Source organism: Suillus fuscotomentosus (genome assembly GCF_016647785.1).
Source record: "Suillus fuscotomentosus strain FC203 chromosome Unknown F5891scaffold_46, whole genome shotgun sequence".
NCBI lineage: Eukaryota > Fungi > Basidiomycota > Agaricomycetes > Boletales > Suillaceae > Suillus > Suillus fuscotomentosus.
The window spans coordinates 32,242-52,645 of NW_024539558.1; the positions used below are offsets into that span (position 1 = coordinate 32,242).

General features: G+C 47.2%; 3 protein-coding genes across 3 annotated transcripts; all 3 read left to right on the plus strand.

Annotated features, from left to right (window-relative positions):
* Positions 1-7,344: 7,344 nt before the first annotated feature.
* On the plus strand, positions 7,345-8,436 carry F5891DRAFT_957163 (uncharacterized protein; the record flags this gene model as incomplete). The annotated part of the gene is made up of 2 exons (XM_041375462.1): positions 7,345-8,104; positions 8,162-8,436. Coding segments are annotated over 2 exons (1,035 nt in total), but the record flags the coding sequence as incomplete, so codon positions are not given.
* Positions 8,437-8,607: 171 nt separating this feature from the next.
* On the plus strand, positions 8,608-9,422 carry F5891DRAFT_1191855 (uncharacterized protein; the record flags this gene model as incomplete). Its single annotated transcript, XM_041367518.1, has 3 exons — positions 8,608-8,823; positions 8,878-9,174; positions 9,222-9,422. The coding sequence occupies 3 exons, from the start codon at positions 8,608-8,610 to the stop codon at positions 9,420-9,422; spliced, it is 714 nt and encodes a 237-aa protein (XP_041222991.1).
* An 8,336-nt stretch (positions 9,423-17,758) lies between these two features.
* On the plus strand, positions 17,759-19,265 carry F5891DRAFT_957203 (cytochrome P450; the record flags this gene model as incomplete). Its single annotated transcript, XM_041375467.1, has 3 exons — positions 17,759-17,933; positions 17,984-18,062; positions 19,100-19,265. The coding sequence occupies 3 exons, from the start codon at positions 17,759-17,761 to the stop codon at positions 19,263-19,265; spliced, it is 420 nt and encodes a 139-aa protein (XP_041222992.1).
* Positions 19,266-20,404: the final 1,139 nt, after the last annotated feature.

The window sequence follows — 20,404 nt, forward strand, 5'->3', positions numbered from 1 at the left end:
GGGTCACCATCCGAAGCACTGGAAGTATCATCGGAGGACTCCTCCTCAACTTCCGGATGCCTGCCGGAGGTTGCCTGACAGATTGTTAATACACATGAGTTTCTGGAAAACTTCTAGGACTTACCCAAGCCTCCGGACGACTGACCGGAACCTCTGGATGACTGATGGGAGATGGACGACTGATGGGAGATTTCTAATGTAATGGGAATGAGTGGGAATTATACATGGGAGGTCCGGACATGTCCAAACGACTCACCGTAACCTCCGGACGACTGCCGGCAGTCAGCTGTGGACACATGAGCATATATTTAAAGTCCAAACGAAAAATGCAAACTTACCGAAGCAGGCCCAAATGATTGCTTCTTGGGGGAACCGGGTGACCGAGGCGACTGGGGCTTCCTTACCACAATGGTGCGCTGGGGAAGGACGACCTCCGGCACTCCACACGAAATCGGCTGCAACAAATTGAGAGCATGTCAGAAATCAGCCAGAACACATACCTGAACAATTGGGTCCTCATCATCTTCCGACTCCACAAACGGCTTCGACTTGGGGAGTTGAGTTGACTTGACACGCTTGCGAGCCTTCAGCGCCAACTTTGGAGGTTGGGAGGAGTGTCCCGAAATCATTGGAGACTTCCTCTTGTTGCTCCCCCCAACTTCCGGTGACAGGTCGACGGAGGTGGCCTTACCTTTTCCTTTGTCCCGGACCTCGGGGGTCGTCTTGCCGGAAGGTCCGGCGACAACCGGAGGTGAGGGAATGACGGGGGTGGGGGAAGGGACAAGTGCAGGTGAAGGGACAGGTGGAGACGGAAGGTTGACAGTGAGTGGGCCAGTGGAAACGTTAGGGACAACAGGGAGATCACAGGAATTGTCACCCAACGCCTCCCAGGCACGGACTTGCTTGCGCCAGGCGTGTCTAGCCACCCGGGGGTCATCGTGGCCAATGCTGTGCCAGTTGGGCAATGCCCGGGGAGTCATGGAACGCACCCTCATCAGCTCCTTAGAGCAGGATGCCACAATTCCAGGGATGTACTCCCCTTTCTCATGGGCCCGGATGATGTCAGCCTACCCGGACATTACAAACATTAATGTTACACTAATTTAATAAGTTCAACATACCAAAAGAGTGGTAACCTGCTTTGTTAGAACAAGGTGGACGTCCACAGAGCCGGCCGGGATGTGCTGGGCGCCGGCAATGATGCCCACAAGTTGAGCAGTGGATGCCTTGAGGTTGGCCAATGAAGATTGAACTTGAGTAGACATTTGGATGGAGTTGACAGATGTGAGAATGTTGAAAGCAGGGTGAAATCTGTTATCAATAGAATGAAGTTTCAAAGAAACAATACAATTGAAGGACGATGTTGAAAATTCGTTGATTGTTTGTGTTTGTTTGGTCATCGTTCAACTTTCAGCAATCGCCGGCCATGTGTTGAACTTCGACGTTATCAGTTATCAATCAGTTCATCAGTGCATCAGCTCATCAGATATCATGAGCTCTCAACCTGGGGTCAGATTTCATGACCCTCCAGTCACTGAATTTACTTCAATGGATGTGGATGAGTCCTCCCAGTCCCAGATGTCCCTTGGTATGTTTTGTTTTTTCTGATTTCAGTCAATTGATCTGACATGGTTCAGATCCATTAGATGATATATACCTTGGGCCGGATGATGAGTTAGACTCTGATTCTGGATCGTCCGGTGGTTTGGATGTGTTGAATGTAATTCCCGGTATGTTTTCAATTCAAATGTACATATTTTACATGTGCAAATTCATCACATATCTCCAGATCCATCATCTCCGGCTCTGGCAGATGGACTGGCCCTGTACGATGACCTGGACTTGTATCTTGGTCCGGAGGATACCTTGATTTCGTCTGATGATGCTCCGGTTATACCCGATTTTTCTATGGCTGGTGAGATTACTCTTTCAATCCCATGGTCACCTTTCATGGCATTTCCCCAGTGAATGAATCAACTCCGGAGCCCGATCCGGCCACTCCGGGTGTACCAGGTGCACCCATACCTTGTAGGTATATTCATATCATTTCATGTGCTTTACTCATGCTATCTCCTAAGCTATGTCAGAAACTCCCGAACGTCAATCGCCCGAGCCGGAACTCAACAATGAAGCCCTGCGTGCCATGGTTCAGGAGTTCATGCCAATCAGATCTTATGATCAAGCTGAAAGTAAGTATACAACAGTTGATTATTTATCTCTGCTAATATCCTGCAAGTTCAATCAATTGTAGATCGCCTGGGAGATTATGAACAGCATCATGGAAATCTTCCTGCCCCTACAGTAGCCCAAATTCTTGAGGCTGACAGACCATTCAGGATGGCATGGGCTGAAACATGCGACAAACTGCGGAAAGCAGATGCGGACCTCCGGAGGATGCAAAGGGTAAGGGAGTCAACCTCTGAAATGCTGAAGGTATTGGATACCCTCATTGAGGCCTTTGAGGACTCAAGTAACATGTAAATATTGATCAATGTCTGATAGTAGACACATTGCAGTACTACTCAGTAGGTAGTCCTTGGTACTTGTATACTCTACCTACCCAGTACTCGCTGCCAGGTTTTCTGTGCTCGGTACTTGGGGCTCGGTACTTGGGGCTCGGTAGTTGGGGCTCGGCAGTCGGGGCTCGGTAGCCGGTGCTTGGTACTCGGGGCTCGGAACTCGGGCCTCGGGGCTTGGTACTCGGTGTTCGGTACTCGGGCCTTGGTACTTGGTGACCGGCGTTCGGGCTTCGGTATTCAGGGTTCGGTACTTGGGCCTTGGTACTCGAGATTTGGCATTTGGCAATTACAATTTGATTGTTAGTACTTTGACATATACATAATAGCACTTATGACATTACACATGAGGGCAGGAAGATATATGTACATTAAGTGCGTCCCGTGCTCTGGTTACTCTAGGTGTACTGTCTACTGGCATTTGCAACTTACTCCGGGTCGTCCTGGTGGATGGTTCAACAGTGACTCGAGTGCCCCTCCTCCTTTTCTGTGCCGGCGGTGTGATACTCTCTTCCATTTTGACATCATCTCTAACCTCGCCCGTCGCATTGTCAGTTAACCCAGCGAGGAGGTCTCCCAATCGTGATGTCAGTAATGCACCTTTTTTGGCCGGCTTGGCCAGGCGAGGCTTTGGAATTGAACGTGGGACTGCCGGCCCTCTGGGTGTAGGACCTCCCGTCCTGGGCTTCTTCAGCGGAGGTCTCCCGTCAGCCAGGTCATCATCCACATTATGCTCCGTATGATGAGTGGCACTCTCCTTATCACTCTCGGCTTCTGTCGATGACTCCCGAGGCCTTCGGATGGTAACCCTCTGTTGCCTTCTCACTATACGAGTCTGAGGAGAGGGCGAGTTGCCAGATATGACAGATGGTACCATGTCCCCATCTTTGTTCTTCCATGCTTTGAACAGAAATGTGGGCCCTTCGCCTGTTTCTTGCCGAGCGAGCCAAAACTGGAGCAAGGTAGTGGTGTCCCAAATTTGCAGCTTCGAAGGTTCCTTCAAGTCAACATCCGCCGGAAGATACGTCCGGGCCACAAAGTCATCCTGACTTTGTACAATGGCACTCCATGGCACAACTGCCTTGTCCTTCCCGGAGCATATCCCTTTGTCCATGCATTGAACAATTTGTCAGGTGATGCGACGACAAACTCACGATAGTGCGATGTAAGAAAGGCCCTTACTATGGCCTTCTTCTCCTCAAGTTTGGTGTCGGTGATGTCCGGAAGGAGTGGCATACCCTCCCCGTCCATTTCGAGTTCGAAGGCTGGTTTTCGAATTCGTTTTCGACCTCCCTTGACCTGACGTCCTCCATCCCGTGCCCCGGCGCCTATCATTGTGATGCTCAATATGTTCAATCTGGTATACATGGTTCACACACTCACCGAACTGTTCCTGCGCGTACTCCTGCCACACTGGCTCAATGTCCTCCCAGTCCTTCGTCTTCATGAAGCTGTCCCCATCTCCTAAGGCCTCATTATCATCATGCCTGCATGAATATTTTGAGACGAAAAATCTCCATCTATGGATAAATGTACTCACATCCCGAACAGCACCTCGCCCTTTTCATTCTTCCAAGCTGACATCACAAACACTCTCATCCCACATTGCCTCCACATCTCGTTCGAAAAGTGCTCCATATATGCCGGACCCTTCTTACGAGCCACTTGTGCTTGTATCTCCGGAGGCGGACAGTTGTTGGACCACTCTTCGGCTGTTTCTTTAGCCTTCTCCAACTCGTCGTCGTCCAATTCAGCCATGACTCTCTTCACCGCCGCCTGATAATGTTTGAACATACCAGGATCTCCTGGCTTTACCCTGGACTCGTCCTCAATCCTCTTCAGCACCTCTTCGCGTTTTTGCTGGTAGACCACCATCCTGGGAGTCCATTTCCTCCCATACTTGATCATGTCCTTCCTTTCCTTCTTTTTCTTGTTGTTGAACAACCAAGTCTTGTACACCTAAGAGTTGATGAAAGAATATGACATTAAAAATTTAGTTTTTCAACACAACAAAGAAGCCTCACCTGCTTCCTCTTTTTCCATTGTTTTTGGTCCAACTTCGGAGCAAACAACCTGGCCGCCCTTGCTATGGCAGTGAAAATCGCTCGCTTCTCACTCCTTTTGGCAGCAGTCCACTCAGGAAGGTAGTTCTTCAACTCCAAAATCTCCTTGTCCGTGAGCTTCTGAGACTGTGGTTGACGCATCCTGTGTCTTCCGGAAGTCGTGTTGGTGGAATGACCTGTTCTTGCCATAGTGAATCAAAATGCAGAAATGGCTAAGGATTTTCAAGGTGAAAGTATTAATGAATTGTGCGAAGTTGAACTTTGAGCAAAGCCTAATGATAGGTTAATCGGCCCATATTGGACCCTGAGCCATTAATGGAAATGAATTTGTAATAAGCCAACAGGACTGCACCGCATCATATTGCAATAACAATTCATTACACCTGAGCTGATGCCTTGCTTGCAACATTAATAAACAAGATGAAGATAGGTAGATGCACCCCAGTGCAAAAATCTCACAGGGTGGAAGCAAGGGGCAGCAAAGGTAGGAAGACTTGGGTCAAGGTCCCACTTGCAAGCACGAGGCGACATGCCTACAGGTCCATGCCTAACTCTCCCCCGGAATCACCAACAATTCAGCCTGTTGAGGCACCGCCTCCTTGGGAAGACTTTCCTGACAATACTTACGAGCAGGACCAAGGCTCATTTGAGCCATTGCAACTCCCAAAAACCATGGCAAGTTCATGTACAATGTTGGAGTGTCATTCAAACTATGGCTAAGCATTCAAAATACAGAGTCAAAATGACTACCTCAGGCAATGGCTGCCAAGGCAGGAATCATATCTACATCACCTCCTCGATCGAGAAGCTCCACCAGAAGACAGGAGATGCATCATCTGCCAACAGGATGGGGTGTACAAATGTCAAGATTGTCTTGGCGAGCCACTTTATTGCACGGGCTGTTGCAGGAGTCAACATCGTAGCAATCCTTTCCACTGGATCAGTCAATGGAATGGGCGATTCTTCGAGCGGAGTTGTCTAGCTCATGTGGGACTCATTATATACCTTGGCCATGATGGCAAACAATGTCCGGCGGTCACCGATCGGTGGAATTTGTTTGAAGAAGATGAACCCGAAGACCTGCTCGAGCCTGAAGATCTGCCATTTGTGTCCGGACCCGAGTTCCAGCCAAAGGAAAACACCATGGTCATCGTGGACAAGTCCGGAGTTCATCGCCTGGAGGTTCGATGCTGTGAATGTCCGAATGCCATGAGTCCAGACATTCAAATGTTTCGACACGGATTTTTCCCTGCATCTTTTAACAGGCCAAAGACTGTGTTCACCTTCAGAGTGCTCAATGATTTTCTACTGGACAGCCTTGAATGCGGCACCTCGGCGATGAACTATTACAGCAAGCTCCGGCGAATGACCTCCAGCATGTTTCCACACCTTGTTCCGGTAATGCCTTACCCTCATGATCTACTGGACATCATATTGACAAAGCACATTGCAAGGACCGATACAGAGAGCTCATGAGGGTCGCTCGACAGTGGAGGCAGTTGAAGACAATGAAATGGCATGGCTTTGGCCATCGTTCTGATAACCCGAGCACAGGAGAACTTGCATTATTTTGCCCGGCATGTCCTCAGCCTGGGATTAATGTGCTGTTGTCAGAGGATGAATCTCTTGATGAGTGAGTCCTATTCTCAACCTATGTGGCCTCCATAATAATACTAGGGATCCAAGCTGGAAATACACCCGGTCATTTGTGATGGACGGAAATTTCAAAGCCGAACATCTGCATCCCATTAAGCCATTCGATGAAGTTTGGCTGTCCGATGGGCTTGGATTCATGGTAGGAAAGGACAGGTATAAAATGCACCTGGCAGAGGCTGCTGACACAGTGGAAAAATCAAGCTGCAACAATCACCGGGCAGTAAATCAAGCTAATGCTGCTCGGCACAAGCTGGAGTCCACCGGTATCGGGGGAGTTGCCTGTGCCAGACACGGTTGCTTTGTCCCTCACTCCATGGTGGATTTTCAGAAAGGCGAAAGGCAAGCCACATCCACCATTCCCCATTCACGAGTTAACCATGGGTCACTTGCAGACAAATGAACATGGACTACGCCCTTTGCGAGGCTTCCCGGCACAACATGGAAGGCATCACCAGGGCTGTCACCTTCTATGATATTAATTGTCAATACAACAAACACTTTCGGGTTCGGGTGGATCGAAGTCGATTTCTAGAAATGGCACCACAACTAACCATCATTCCCGGAATTGGGTTGTGGCACGTTCATGGCCATCAGGACAGCTGCTATGTCCGATATGCTTCTAACTTTATTGAAGGCATTGGTCGGATCGATGGAGAGATCATGGAGACGCTATGGGCACGGCTCAATTTGATCTCCCCTGCTGCTCGGGGAATGTCATCTCCCCACCGAAAGGAATGCCTTGATTATCAGATGAATGACTCCAATTTCTGCAAGATGATTCGCATGAAAAGGACTCTATGCCGGAAATACAAACTGGCTAGGAATGGTATCTTAGAAAGTGGAAAGGCATTCGACAGACTCGATGAAGCAGCACCCTCACATTTGAAGACAGAATGGTTAGCCAGGGAGAGGATAGCTCAGTCAAGCAGATTGAATGATCCTTCAGCCATGGATGAATATGAGATCAATATCAAAAAGGGTACGTTGAGTTCCATTGTCTCCGTCGAGGTACTGAATTAATATTGCACTCAGCACCTAGCAAAAAGGAGATCGAGCTTAGATTGTTAGAGGAGGGTAACGCCCGCAATGCAGCACCCTCTCGCAGATCTGTGGCGACATGGATATCAACAGGGTTAGCAATTGAAGAGGCTCAGATTGCATTGCTCATCGAGGTCCGAAGGATCGGAAGAAGATCCACCGAGACACAGAGATTAGACATCGCCCGTCAAAGAGATCGGCTCCAAGGCCAGATAGATGGATTTGCTCGGTCTGCTCTAACACATCTCGGGGAGGGATTTGATGCAGATGATGAACCTGAAGACTTGGACGTAGACATTCTAGATGATCTCGATGATGACCCGGCGGATTTCACAGAGACATCTCACACATGGACAAACTCTCCCGAGCTAACTGTAATCCCATTGCCATCAAACCTGGGGGTTGATAGATGCAGACGATGCATGGCAGAGGATCTGATTCCCCTGGAGATGTCGCTTCGTGAAGGGCAGGCCAATGATGCCCTTCACAATCTCCGCATTTACCTTTGCAACAAGGCCATCCTGTTCCGAACAACCGTTAGGCAGGCCAATTCCCAGGCCCTGAAAACTCGAGCTTGGTCCCAGGTGACGTCGGTGCAGCAGGCAGTCTCCCTCCATGCCAGCATATATACAAAGACAAGGAAGCAAATGATGAAACTTGAGCCGGGGCAAGACCAGCTTCAGAAATACAAACCCCTGCTTCGCGAGCAACTCAAAATCAGCACTGCAGTGGGCGACCCAAATGCCCGAGGTCAACGAAATGAATCTTTGGCTTGGTTTTGGTCTGTTGAAGTCGACCTCGGGGGTCCTGATCAATCGTGGAATGAAGAATGTGAGTTCCCTGCTTGCATGTCATATCCCGCGGTTACCTGACTGGACCCATGCCAAGTTTACCGAGTCCATTGGCTGAGGGCAAAGGCACTACGGGATCGATGGAGGGAAGAAATGCTATTGGTCACATTGGAGATGGATTGGACATGTAAGTTCTTTTTGTGGAAAACAACCATATGGGGCGAGCACATGCAGGAATCATTGGAGAAACGACTTCCGGGTCACGGATGCTACGCCGGAAGGCAATCCCACATGTATTCATTGCTGGCACAGGATGCGCAGGCAGCTTTTCAAGACCTACAAAACGTGTTGATAGAGGCTGGAGATGAATGAACATTGTTTTCTCATGAAGTCCCTTTTTCCACATACATAATTGACGCCCGGGAATTGTCCGGGTCAGCCCATGTCGGAGTTTGAATTTCGTATCCATCCATCAGTGATTCTTATCTTCACATCTTGACCATCTTTCACTTGTATTGCCAGCGCCATAGTCCTGTATTAGCCATGTCTGCATCTCATGCATCCACTTCTGGCACTCTGAATCCCGGAAGCCATTACCGACCTCTGAAGCTGAGCCTTGCAACTATTTCCTGCACATTGGCAATGGCTGGATCGCGCGTCCGTGCAATCATCTCTCAATATCGGACGGAAGCTGCCAACAATGGTCTATCTGCTGACCGGATCAAGTATTTTAAAGCCGGGCTGCAATGGGAGATGAATGTATGTCACCACTGCCCTGATGACTTTGTTGGTCAATGCTAAGAATTTGAGCAGACATTTGTCACACCACTCCTGCAGTACTCCGCTTCACAGAATATCGTGTCGGTTCTTCCGGTCCCTGTCGCTTATATCCTTAAGTTGTATCCCATGCTGACCTGGAACACTGTTCCGGACGACGTCTTTTCATTCCACCTCCTTTCATTTCATGATGAGCCAATTGCAGGACATCCGTCCCGGATTGTGTTCGCATATACATGTCCATGGTGGATGGGAAACACCACAATCCCTGATCAACCATGGCAGTGGGATGAAATAATGGCTTCCTGCGTCTCTCACTACCAGTATTGGGCGGTAAGATGTCAGCTGAATTACCTTGATTGATGACTTATCTGTTTCAGCTTAATGTTGAGGATGATGCTTTGGTACTTCCAGAGAAGTTGAAAAACACTTCGACTCCACCACTCATGGGACTGAGATTCATCAAAGAACGCATGGAAGCATTGCTGGAGGAGCAAGATCAGGGCATCGAAGCTAAGATGGGAGAGGTGAAGATGTACACTGACATGTTAGAGAAATTGAGGAAAGGCAAAGGAGTGTAGTCCCATTCAGTCTTCATTGTATACAAGATGTAACATATTCTATGCATTCAAAAATCTCACATTCGAGTCCCGGACGCCCAGGTCCCGAGTCCCGAATTTCGGAGGTCGGAGGTCGGAGACCCGGAGCTCGGCAACTGTGTTGGGTGTCAGGGTATCCAGACCATTGGAGATAGCATGTGTGAGTATTTTGCGTTTCATGGTTTATGTTGGGTGAATATGGAATCGGGGATCAGGGACTCGGTATTCAGAACAGTGTCAAGTCCCAGGTCACGAGCTCCGAGTCCCGAGTACCGAACCCCGAGTCCCGAGTCCCGAATTTCGGAAGTCGGGGTTCGGCGACCCGGAGCTCGGCAACTGTGTTGGGTGTCAGGGTACTCGGAGCATTGGAGATAGCATTTGTCAGTATTTTAAGTTTCATGGTTTATGTTTCGTGATTATGGAATCAGGTGTCAGGGACTCGGTATTCAGAACAGTGTTGAGTCCCAGGTCATGAGCTCCTGAGTCCCGAGTCCCGAAACCCACACCCAGCAGTTGCCGAGCTCCGGGTCGCCGAACCCCGACTTCCGAAATTCGGGACTCGGGACTCGGGGTTCGGCACTCGGGACTCGGAGCTCGTGACCTGGGACTTGACACTGTTCTGAATACCGAGTCCCTGATCCCCGATTCCATATTCACCCAACATAAACCATGAAACGCAAAATACTCACACATGCTATCTCCAATGGTCTGGATACCCTGACACCCAACACAGTTGCCGAGCTCCGGGTCTCCGAGCCCCGACCTCCGAAATTCGGGACTCGGGACCTGGGCGTCCGGAACTCGGTATTCAGAACAGTGTCGAGTCCGGAGTCCACAATGTCGGGGTTCAGGGTTTTGTTAAATGTGTATGGCAATAACAAATGTTAATTCGAGCGTATTTATACATCTTCCCCCAGTCTCAAATATCACTTGCTGAGGTCCGGGTGTCGGGACTAAGTACCCCGGCACTCAGGACTCCCATATGTCAAGTCCCGAGTTCCAATTATCGAATACCGAGGCTTGCATCCAAATTATTTAGTCCCACATATCACTTGGGAAATGCTCAAAATTGAGTATTGAGGTCCGGATCACAATTGGTACATGGTATTCATTTGTTGGAATGTATATAGGTCACAATGCTTGCTCTTTGTTTGATCTTTCACACGCTGTATGGACCATCCACACTAGCCCATCCACATGATGGAACACCAGCATAAATATGAACAGCATCCCTCATATACCATGCCCAAGCAATCCGATCCCCTTCCACATCATACACTCCATGTCTCACAATCTTTCCGGAAAACGCAATCATACAGCCGGAATTGTACTTGAACTCCAGCTGAAGGTTTGGCATTGTCATCCGAGCATTAGAATAGTCCCCCACGGTGGTGAGAATGTCGAAGCATTCAGCAATGGACATGTGGTCTCGATGATGGGGGGTTTCCCGATTGGAAATGATGGAGAGGGTGTTAAACACGGATGCCCAGTACTGCAGGGCCTCCGGCATCTGTGGCAGATCCTTGCTTACTGCTATATTTCCAAGGTTTGACAAGGTTCTCAACCCTGCCCAGTACTGCTCAGGATGCATGACTCTGAGTGCCGCGGACGCGATGGCTGCTGGCCTTGCAATGGCTTTGAGGATATTCTCGCAGGAAGGTCCCTTCAATGATGCAGATACCTCCGGATCGGACACATTCTTTGGGATTGGTAAGTATGACTGCCGGAATCACCATCTCATCAGATCCTACCTCGTGTCCCTGTTGAAACCATGCCGGAGATAGATTGATGCATCCGGGAGTTGCTCCAACATCTTCCGAGCCCCGGTTGAACAACCTTTGATTAGTTCGCCAATTGCCATCAGCCCTTACACTTTTTTCGAGGCTTGGAGAGAGCAAATAGGTGGCCTCCCTGATTTCCTTCTGTAGGTTCCATTAATATTCGATATCCATCGAGTAACAATGTATATTACACACCTGGGTGGTGTCTGTCAGGGCGTCTGGGAGATACCATGCAATGATGGCACCGGATGCATCAAGAATTATTGCAGGTTCATCGACCAACCTTTTGCCTTCATGGCCAGGAGGACACCTCTCAAGCAACCTCGCCTCTTTATGTTCATTATGCCCGGTGTCCTTCGGGGAGATCAATTTGCTATATCTTGCAATATCCATCTGCATCTGAACTGTCATGCAGGAATTTGAATGATAAATAGAATTTTCCGAATCTGCAGGAAGACCCACTGGGATTTTTAGATGCCTTTATGAGTACATCAGCCAAGCGATCGCACGCCATCACCAGATCAGTGTCTAGGTTGGGGGAAGGTATGACTGGGCCTCCTCCAGTCTTCTCTGCCTTGAATTTCTGTTCAGTATATTCCCCTGCTTCATAAGTCACAGTCAGGGCCCAAGTGCGCCAGATGTTTATGCTATCAGGAGGGGAAGGGGAAGAACCGTTCATGCTGGATGTTAATCTTGGGAAATCAGACGCTGAATGCTGGATGTCCGGACTTTGGTGTTATAGGGGGTGGAGATAGAGAGGATCAGATAAGGGAGCCATGGATAATTTTGGCCGCTGTCAAAGATGTATTATTATCCATTGCTCAATGAAATACTACCTGATTGGAAGTGTGCTGGTCATCAGATATTCATTTGTCGACTCCCGGGTCCCGGTACTCGGAAGTCGGTACGGTTGACCCATATTTGAGTGGTCGGAATTTGGCGTCTCATAGGGCAACACAAGCTTCGTACTACCATATCAGGAGATCACCTGCTGCTCCGGGAACTCGGTAACTGTGATTTATTACCTCCTCTGAGTAAGGTTGACTCGCTGGTCATCAGATATTCATTTGTCGACTCCCGGGTCCCGGAACTCGGAGGTCGGTACGGTTGACCCATATTTGGGTGGTCGGAATTTGGAGTCTCATAGGGCAACACAAGCTTCGCACAGCCATGTCAGGAGATCACCTCTCTCTTCAGAAACATCTCAACTTCGGTTGGCCATTTAACATGGAAAGTATTAACTAAATTATGTGTTGAGTTCCAGGTCCTGGAACTCGGTACAGTTGACTCCAATTCTGGTGGTCAGAACTTGGCTTCTCATAGGGCAACACAAGCTTCGCACCCCGGATTCCACATTCTGCAAGACAACCTGTGCACCATCAAAAAGTATTAACCAACTTATGTGGTGAGTTCCGGGTCCCGGAACTCGGAACTCGGTACAGTTGACTCAAATTCTGGTGGCCGGAACTTGGCGTCTCGTTGGGCAACACAAGCTTCGCACTGCCATGTCAGGAGATCACCTGATGCTCCGGGAACTTGGTAACTTTGATTTATTACCTCCTCTGATTTGGTTGATGTACAACTACCTCAGCTCCATCATGTCTACAATTATGATACACATGGGCCCACCCATCTATATTGTATACCACCCTCGGCCCACCGGTCTAATACAACATCCCATACAACACCCTCGGCCCACCGGTCTAATTAATATGCGTCTGGGCCCACCCGTATAATACAATATTTTATAATACCCTCGGCCCACCCGTCTAATTTAATATGTGTCTGGGCCCACCCGTGAATGTGATAACAAGTACCTACCCATCTATCTCATACACATCTACCTTAATACACCCATCTGCATAATATCCAGCTACCTCGGCCCACCCGTCTACCTAATATTCATTTACATCGGCCCACTCATCTACTCTATATATTCCCTGCATGGGCCCACCCGCCTCCATCGGGAATAATTTGCCTCCCGGCCCATCCGTCATAGTTGAGAATATTTTTATCATGGGCCCATGGTCCGCTGGCCCGTATCATACGGGATATTATGCACGTCCGTTCCCTCGTATTATATGGAGATAGGTCACTGTAGTATGTGACTAACTTAGCTGATGCCAATACCAATACAAACCCGAGTCCACTGCAGACAGCGACTAGCACTCTCCCCACCAATCCTTTTGCCACAAGAAAATGAGGCCTCAAGACTACGTCTGATATCCAGTTTTTCTTCAGGAAGAACTCAGACACAGGCGAGTGTATTTGCGTACCATGTGAGTGAGTAACATATCTGGGAGTCTTTTCTGCTCTTTCTCACCCCCTTTACAGGGATTTCAATAAAATTGACTCATCCTATCCCCTTACCACTTACAGTTCATCCACAAGCAATACTCCTCTTTGTTCACACATCTACAAATCTCATATTGACCTTCATCTCCAGGAGTCCGAGAAGCGGCAATGGCCAGTCGGCATACATCCTGTAGAGGATCGCATTAATGAAGGCTGGACCTTTGCTGAGATGCGGGAATGACTCAAAGATCCCACTTGCACAATTGAGACGCTCAGCCCTCCCCCTAATCCCAGACATAGCGGTTCACTTCCCACTGTTGGGAAGTCAGTGTCCTTGCACAACTTACCAGGCTTCTCCATTGAAGAGATGCATAGACATATAGTGAAGTTCATTGTAGCTGATGACCAAGTGAGTACTGTCTACCATCTATGTACTCTCATTAATGACCATCTCTAGGCAATCAGCATTGTCGAGTGTCCAGAGTTTCGTCGCCTACTCTGCCTCTTGTGTCAAGATCGAAAAGATTCTGACATCCCACATCGTACAAAGTTCCGGCAACTGATCATCGATGCTTGGGATGAATATTTTGCAGCCATCACTTGACCTTGCTGTAAGTGTCCAGCTACCAATCTCATACAGTATTTTCATATCTTGCAGACCACCCAAGGATGAATTTCATTCACATCTGATGTCTGGTCCGATTCTAAGCTTTGTCCCTTCCTTGCTGTGACTGCGCATTGGATTGCAAAAGAAAGCAGGAATGCAAGACTCGTTTTGAAGGCCGCTCTAATTGCTTTTCATCACATTCCTGGTAGTCATACAGGGAAGGCACTCGCCTCAAAAATATTGGAGCTGATTGATCATGCTGAATTGAAATATAATGTTAGTGTCTTGTTATACTGTATTGTATGCCCTGACTTCATCTAGATCGGACAATTTACCTTGGACAATGCTAGCAACAACAGGACCACGATGGACGAACTCTCACAACTTTTGCAGAAAGATGGGATTGAATTTGATGCGGTTGATCACTGAATCCCATGTTTCCCTCACATAGTGAATATATGTGTCCAACACATCCTCAACAAATATTCTACTGCAGACTTTTCACATTTGGCTGATACTTCTGTAGCTGGCCCTTACACTTTTAGCAAGGTGCAGTACATCAACGCTCTGCAACATAACATTATCAATCGGGCCAGAAATATTGTCCGCATAATTCGTGCATCAGGCCAGCGTCATGATAGTTTTTGAGCTGCCATCACTTCTGGTAATGCAGAGGGATGGTTCGTAAACGACATGAACAAGTGTATGGCCCTTCCAACAGTCAAATTGCTTTGTGACGAGCCTACTCATTGGGATTCAACATACATTATGTTCAATCATTTGAGAAGGCTACGACAGGTAATGTTTCATCTCATTAATTCTCACATAGTCTAATGGTTGCCCAGGCTATTGACCATTGGATCAATCTTTCTGCTCAACGCAGCATAGTGCATTATAAACTGAGCCCCATGGATTGGCAAGTCCTGCAGGATCTCGAGGTTATTCTAGAGGTATGTTCTAATACGTCCAACACCCATGTCATATCTACTATTCTACATTAGGCACAACACCATGCTCAGCAATGCATGTCCGGCGAAACCAGTCCTCTACTGGGCAGCACCATTCCAGCCTTCAAAGGGCTGATCCAAAGATGGAATCTTGTAGTGGACCTCATCCCACACTGTGTGCCTTTGGTTGCCATAGGTTTCACATGGGCAGCTAAGTATGATGATTGAATGAGTCTCACAGGAGCATATGCTGTTGCAATGTGTAAGTCCCGTGTGTTTTGATTAATCTGAACTCTAATGATTGTGTATAGTTGTCAATCCCACAAGACATATGTCATGGATGAACGAACATTGGTCAGTCTTATGAATCACAGAGGCTAAAGACTATATTCTCAAACTGGTACGTCTGCCTAACAATAACAACAGCAAGCTTTGGGCTTATATGTCTTACAGATGCAGAATAAGAGAGCGACAAATGACTCTGCAGAGTGTGATCAGTTGATTCGTCAGCCACGTCCTGCAACACTAGGCTTGACGATCTATGGACTTCCTGAGATAGACCTACTGCCATGTCGCCAGGGTCACCACCCCCAATTAGCTGAAGACGAATTCAATGCTTATAGCACAGGCGTTCTTAGCCATACAGAAACAGATATACTATCTTTTTGGACAGTAAGATATCTGTCTCTATTACATGTTTTGTTGGTGATGAGGACTAGGTTTCGGAGCTAATGTTTCCAACACTCTTCAAAATTGCAATGGATTTCCTGCCGATACAAGCCTCTGCTGTTCCATGTGAGCGCATATTCTCCTCCAGTAGTGAGACACTTACCAAGAAGTGCCATCGTCTCAGCCCATACTTGATGGAAGCCCTACAGATAGTCAAATTCACACTGAAAAAGGAGCGACTTCACTTTACCAAGGGTTGTGCAGTGTCCCAAAAGGACATGGAGTATGATTTTATGTGTGCTACAGGCTCTGCGAGCCATGAAGATCTCTTACCATCTAGTTCTGGTGATCTACCGATATCCGCTGTGAGCAGAACTACATCTGGCAGCCGCGATTATGAGGCTCTTCTTAGAGTCATCACAGAGGATGAATGTGATGATGTTCCAGATGATATCACAGACATATCTATTCCTGCTTCTTAATTCTTGCTTGTTCGCTACTACTTTGACTGTTCCCTTCATCTTACTCATGCTGCTGCTGCTTCTGTCATTAAACTAACCTTGACTATTGATTTATATTTTTTCTCAATGTTCTCATCTTACTAACTGCAGGAAAGATGTCAGCAGTGACTGCACAACTGGTTTTAGCATTTACTGTCTGACCATCGAACTCACCCTAGATGGGCTTCTAGGTGAGTACAATGGCAAATGTGAGAGCTAAACTTCTCCTCAATTTTATCACCCATGCTAACTGCATAAACTGCAGGAAAGATGTCAGCAGTGACTGCACAACTGGTTTTAGCATTTACTGTCCGACCATCAAACTCACCCTAGATGAGCTTCTAGGTAAGTGAGAGCTAAACTTCTCCTCAACTTTATTGCCCATGCTAACTGTGTAAACTGCAGGAAAGATGTCAGTAGTGACTGCTCAACTGGTTTTAGCATTTACCTTCCAACCATTAAACTCACCCTAGATGAGTTTTTAGGTGAGTACAATGGCAAAACCTCAAAGGTAAGCATTTAACTCCATCGCCATTACAGTTGTTGAATCACTGTTAGTTGTTGCCCACCTTTTGCAGATCATGAGTCTGTCGACCCTCTTTCAAACTCGAGCCACACTGATCTGAGTTGTTGCCCACCATTTGCAGATTGTAAGCTGTCAACTCTTCTTCGAACTTGAGCCACACTGATCTGAGTCATTGCCCACTGTTTGCAGATCATCAGTTTGTCGACCCTCCTTTGAGCATGAGCCATGCTACTCTGAGTCATTGCCCACCATTAGCAGATTGTGAGTCTATTGACCCTCCTTTGAACTTGAGCCACACTGATCTGAGTTGTTGCCCACCTTTTGCAGATCATGAGTCTGTCGACCCTCCTTTGAACTCGAGCCACACTGCTCTGAGTCGTTACCCACCATTAGCAGATCATGAGTTCATCAACCCTCCTTCAAACTCTAGCCATGCTGATCTGAGTCGTTGCCCACCATTCTTGAAAAAAGCAGCTGTTAGTGCTGTTGTAGGTTGGTCACTTTTTCACAAAGGATGTGGTGCTCTTTAATATATGTCTATGCAGGTTCATATGAGACAGTCAGCAGATGTCCGATTCGCAACTCATATTGTCTGCTGCTCTGAGGCTCAACCTCTTGTCAGACCACATCGACCTTGATGACTTTTGCTCTTGCCATGGTATTGTGTGCAATTATGTGTTAGGTGTCTGCCCACACGCCACTCTAACCATGTTTCCTTCAGTTGATGGTCGTCTTGCTAACCTCACCATCTTACTTGCTTCCTTTATTGTCGTCACATCCCTCAATCAAGAAGCAAGATCAGATGTCCTGATCATTGTTTGAGGGTGCCTTAAAGAAAGCAGCTACTACTGCTATTGTTGGTTCGTCGTCTTTTTACAAGAAACGGTATACCTCTCATTGATACATATCTATTCAGGTTCGTATGAAACGGTTAGCGGATGTCTAAACCATATTCTCAACTCCTGAATTTCTTTGCAGACTACTCCAGTCGTTATGACTTTTGCTCTTGCCATGGTATTGTATCCAGATGTTCAGAGACGCGCACAAGCGGAGATCAACTCAGTGGTTGGCCGGGATTGCTTACCTACCTTTGAAGACAGAATGTCACTACCATATATTGAATCAGTTCTGTGTGAGACTTTACGATGGCAGCCTGTCATACCCCTTGGTAATCTTTCTTGCTGTGTTATTTCACCTTTGCTGAAGGTGTTTTTGTAGGCGTCCCACATGCCACTATGAGTGATGATACATATAATGGTTATGTCATACCGAAAGGTCTGTTATTCTTATTCACTGAGTACATCATCTAACATATATAAGCATGAATAGCTGCCAGCTCGGTGTCGATTGTGTCCAACCTCCAAGACTTTTGCTATCGTGTTTCACAACATAGTACTATCAGCCAACCATCTACACCTTCCAGCATGCCATACAATACTGACGCAAGCTCACATCCTGTTACCGCTTCTCATTGCTCCTTTTTATTTCAGTGCTATATGGTGACCACCTGTACTTTTCATGAATTGGTCCCTATCCAAAATGGATCTGTTATCATGACAATATGACAATAAAAACTACTGGAAATACAACAGTTACATTGTTCTATTTGAAGGTCACTTCACAGTACACATCTATATGCAAACAATATTCACTGTCCTCCTATTACCCACTGCTGTCTCACCTTGCCTATGCTATTTTCACAGGAACCAAAAGAACCTCTCAGTGACGGCAATCATGTGTTGCCTATTCTCCGAGTCATCATGGCTGTGAAACAAACATTGACTAAGCTCTTGCTTTTCTTTTCCCGGCGCACAATACTGGCTAATGGGCTCGCGCTTGCCTCGAACATGCTTTGTTCTCTCCACAAGACCTATTTTGCGACGAATTCCACGATAAAATTATAAATACTAGCTGGCAACTATGAATAACAGCTCTACATTGTTGATTCATTGATGTTCTGCTCAAGAACCACTGTATTCCACGAATCACATTTTATTCTCATCCTTACTGCTCCTGTTGGACAGTGAATGCGAACAGGTGCCTTTGCAACTACTCTCAAAGGCTGTCAAGGTTTCGCTCTCTCGCACAGTTCTCTATTTCAGAACAGATCCTTTTGCTCATTGGTTCCCATGTCAAAAGATGTCGAGTTTCAAAAGGAAACGGAGAGAAATTGGTCCAAATACATTGTACAAATGTCCGCCTTTGTAATAAAGAAACAACCGAAGGTCACCGCTTGTTTGTAATATCGTACATCAGGAACAGTTGTCATGTACAACATATGGTCAGACAGATCCTCTCTAGTTTTCCAATACTGATGTTATATTTATATTGCAGGGGCATTTCATGGGATAAAAAGTGGTACCCTGAAGCATCTTGTTTTATGCCGCAGAGATTCCTAGATGTCAATGGCGCATTAACAGATGATAACCCTGTTGGATATACTTTTGGCTTTGACCAGCGTGCATGCCCAGGTAGGCTGAGTTATTTCATCACCATATAGAGCTGATTCATTCTTTGATCGGGCAGATCGTCAGTCTGTTGACCCTCCTTTGAACTTGAACCATGCTGATCCGAGTTGTCACCCACCATTAGCAGATTGTAAGTCTGTCGACCCCTCTTTCAAGCACGAACCATGCTGATCCGAGTCATTGCCCACCATTTGCAGATCATAAGTCTGTCGACCCTCCTTCGAGCACAAACCATGTGAATCCGAGTCATCCCCACTGTTAGCAGATTCTCAGTCTGTCGACCCTCCTTCGAGCACAGGCCACGCTGATCCAAGTTGTCACCCACCATTAGCAGATCGTAAGTATGTCGACCTTCCTTCGAGCATGAGCCATGCTGATCCGAGTCGTTGCCCACCATTTGCAGATTGTAAGCTGTCAACCCTCCTTCAAGCACGAGCCACACTGATCCAAGATGTTGCCCACTGTTTGCAGATCATAAGTCTGTCGACCATCCTTCGAGCATGAGCCACACTGATCTGAGTCGTTGCCCACCATTAGCAGATCATAAGTCTGTCGACCCTCCTTTGAGCACGAGCCATGCTGCTCCGAGCCATTGCATATGGTGAGTCTGTCATTTTCATTTTCACCAGCAACAACATTAATCTGTGTCTCAATCACATTGCACAAACATCTATTCTAACAGGCATATCCTTCGCAACACAAACCTCTGACCTTGACACTAATTCCCACTACCATGACCATGACCTAGAAACCTCCTGAAGTACCATCCCCACCTGCATCTCCGACTCATTTGAACGACCCCCCCCCCTTCTCAACTCATCTGAACGATCCTGTCCCCTTCTCGACTCATCCGAATGATCCTTTCCCCTTCTCCTTGTGTTTCAGCCACTCTCTCAACTCTCCGCCACCTTATGACAGGTCTCTCTGTGTTTGGCGCTGATGTGCGCTGTTCTCGTAATCTTCGTGCACAAGTAGCACTACCATACAACTAGATACTTCTTTTAGTTTTTGATTAATTGTTATTGAAATCATTTACTTTGTCTTGTGGACCAATGAGTATGAATGATGCGACTTGTAAATGTGAAGTGCATTGTGAATCGGTGTGATCGACACCTGCTTTCCTAAGTTTCTTGTGGTGGTTCTTGAGACTAAAGTTCTGAATTCTAAAATC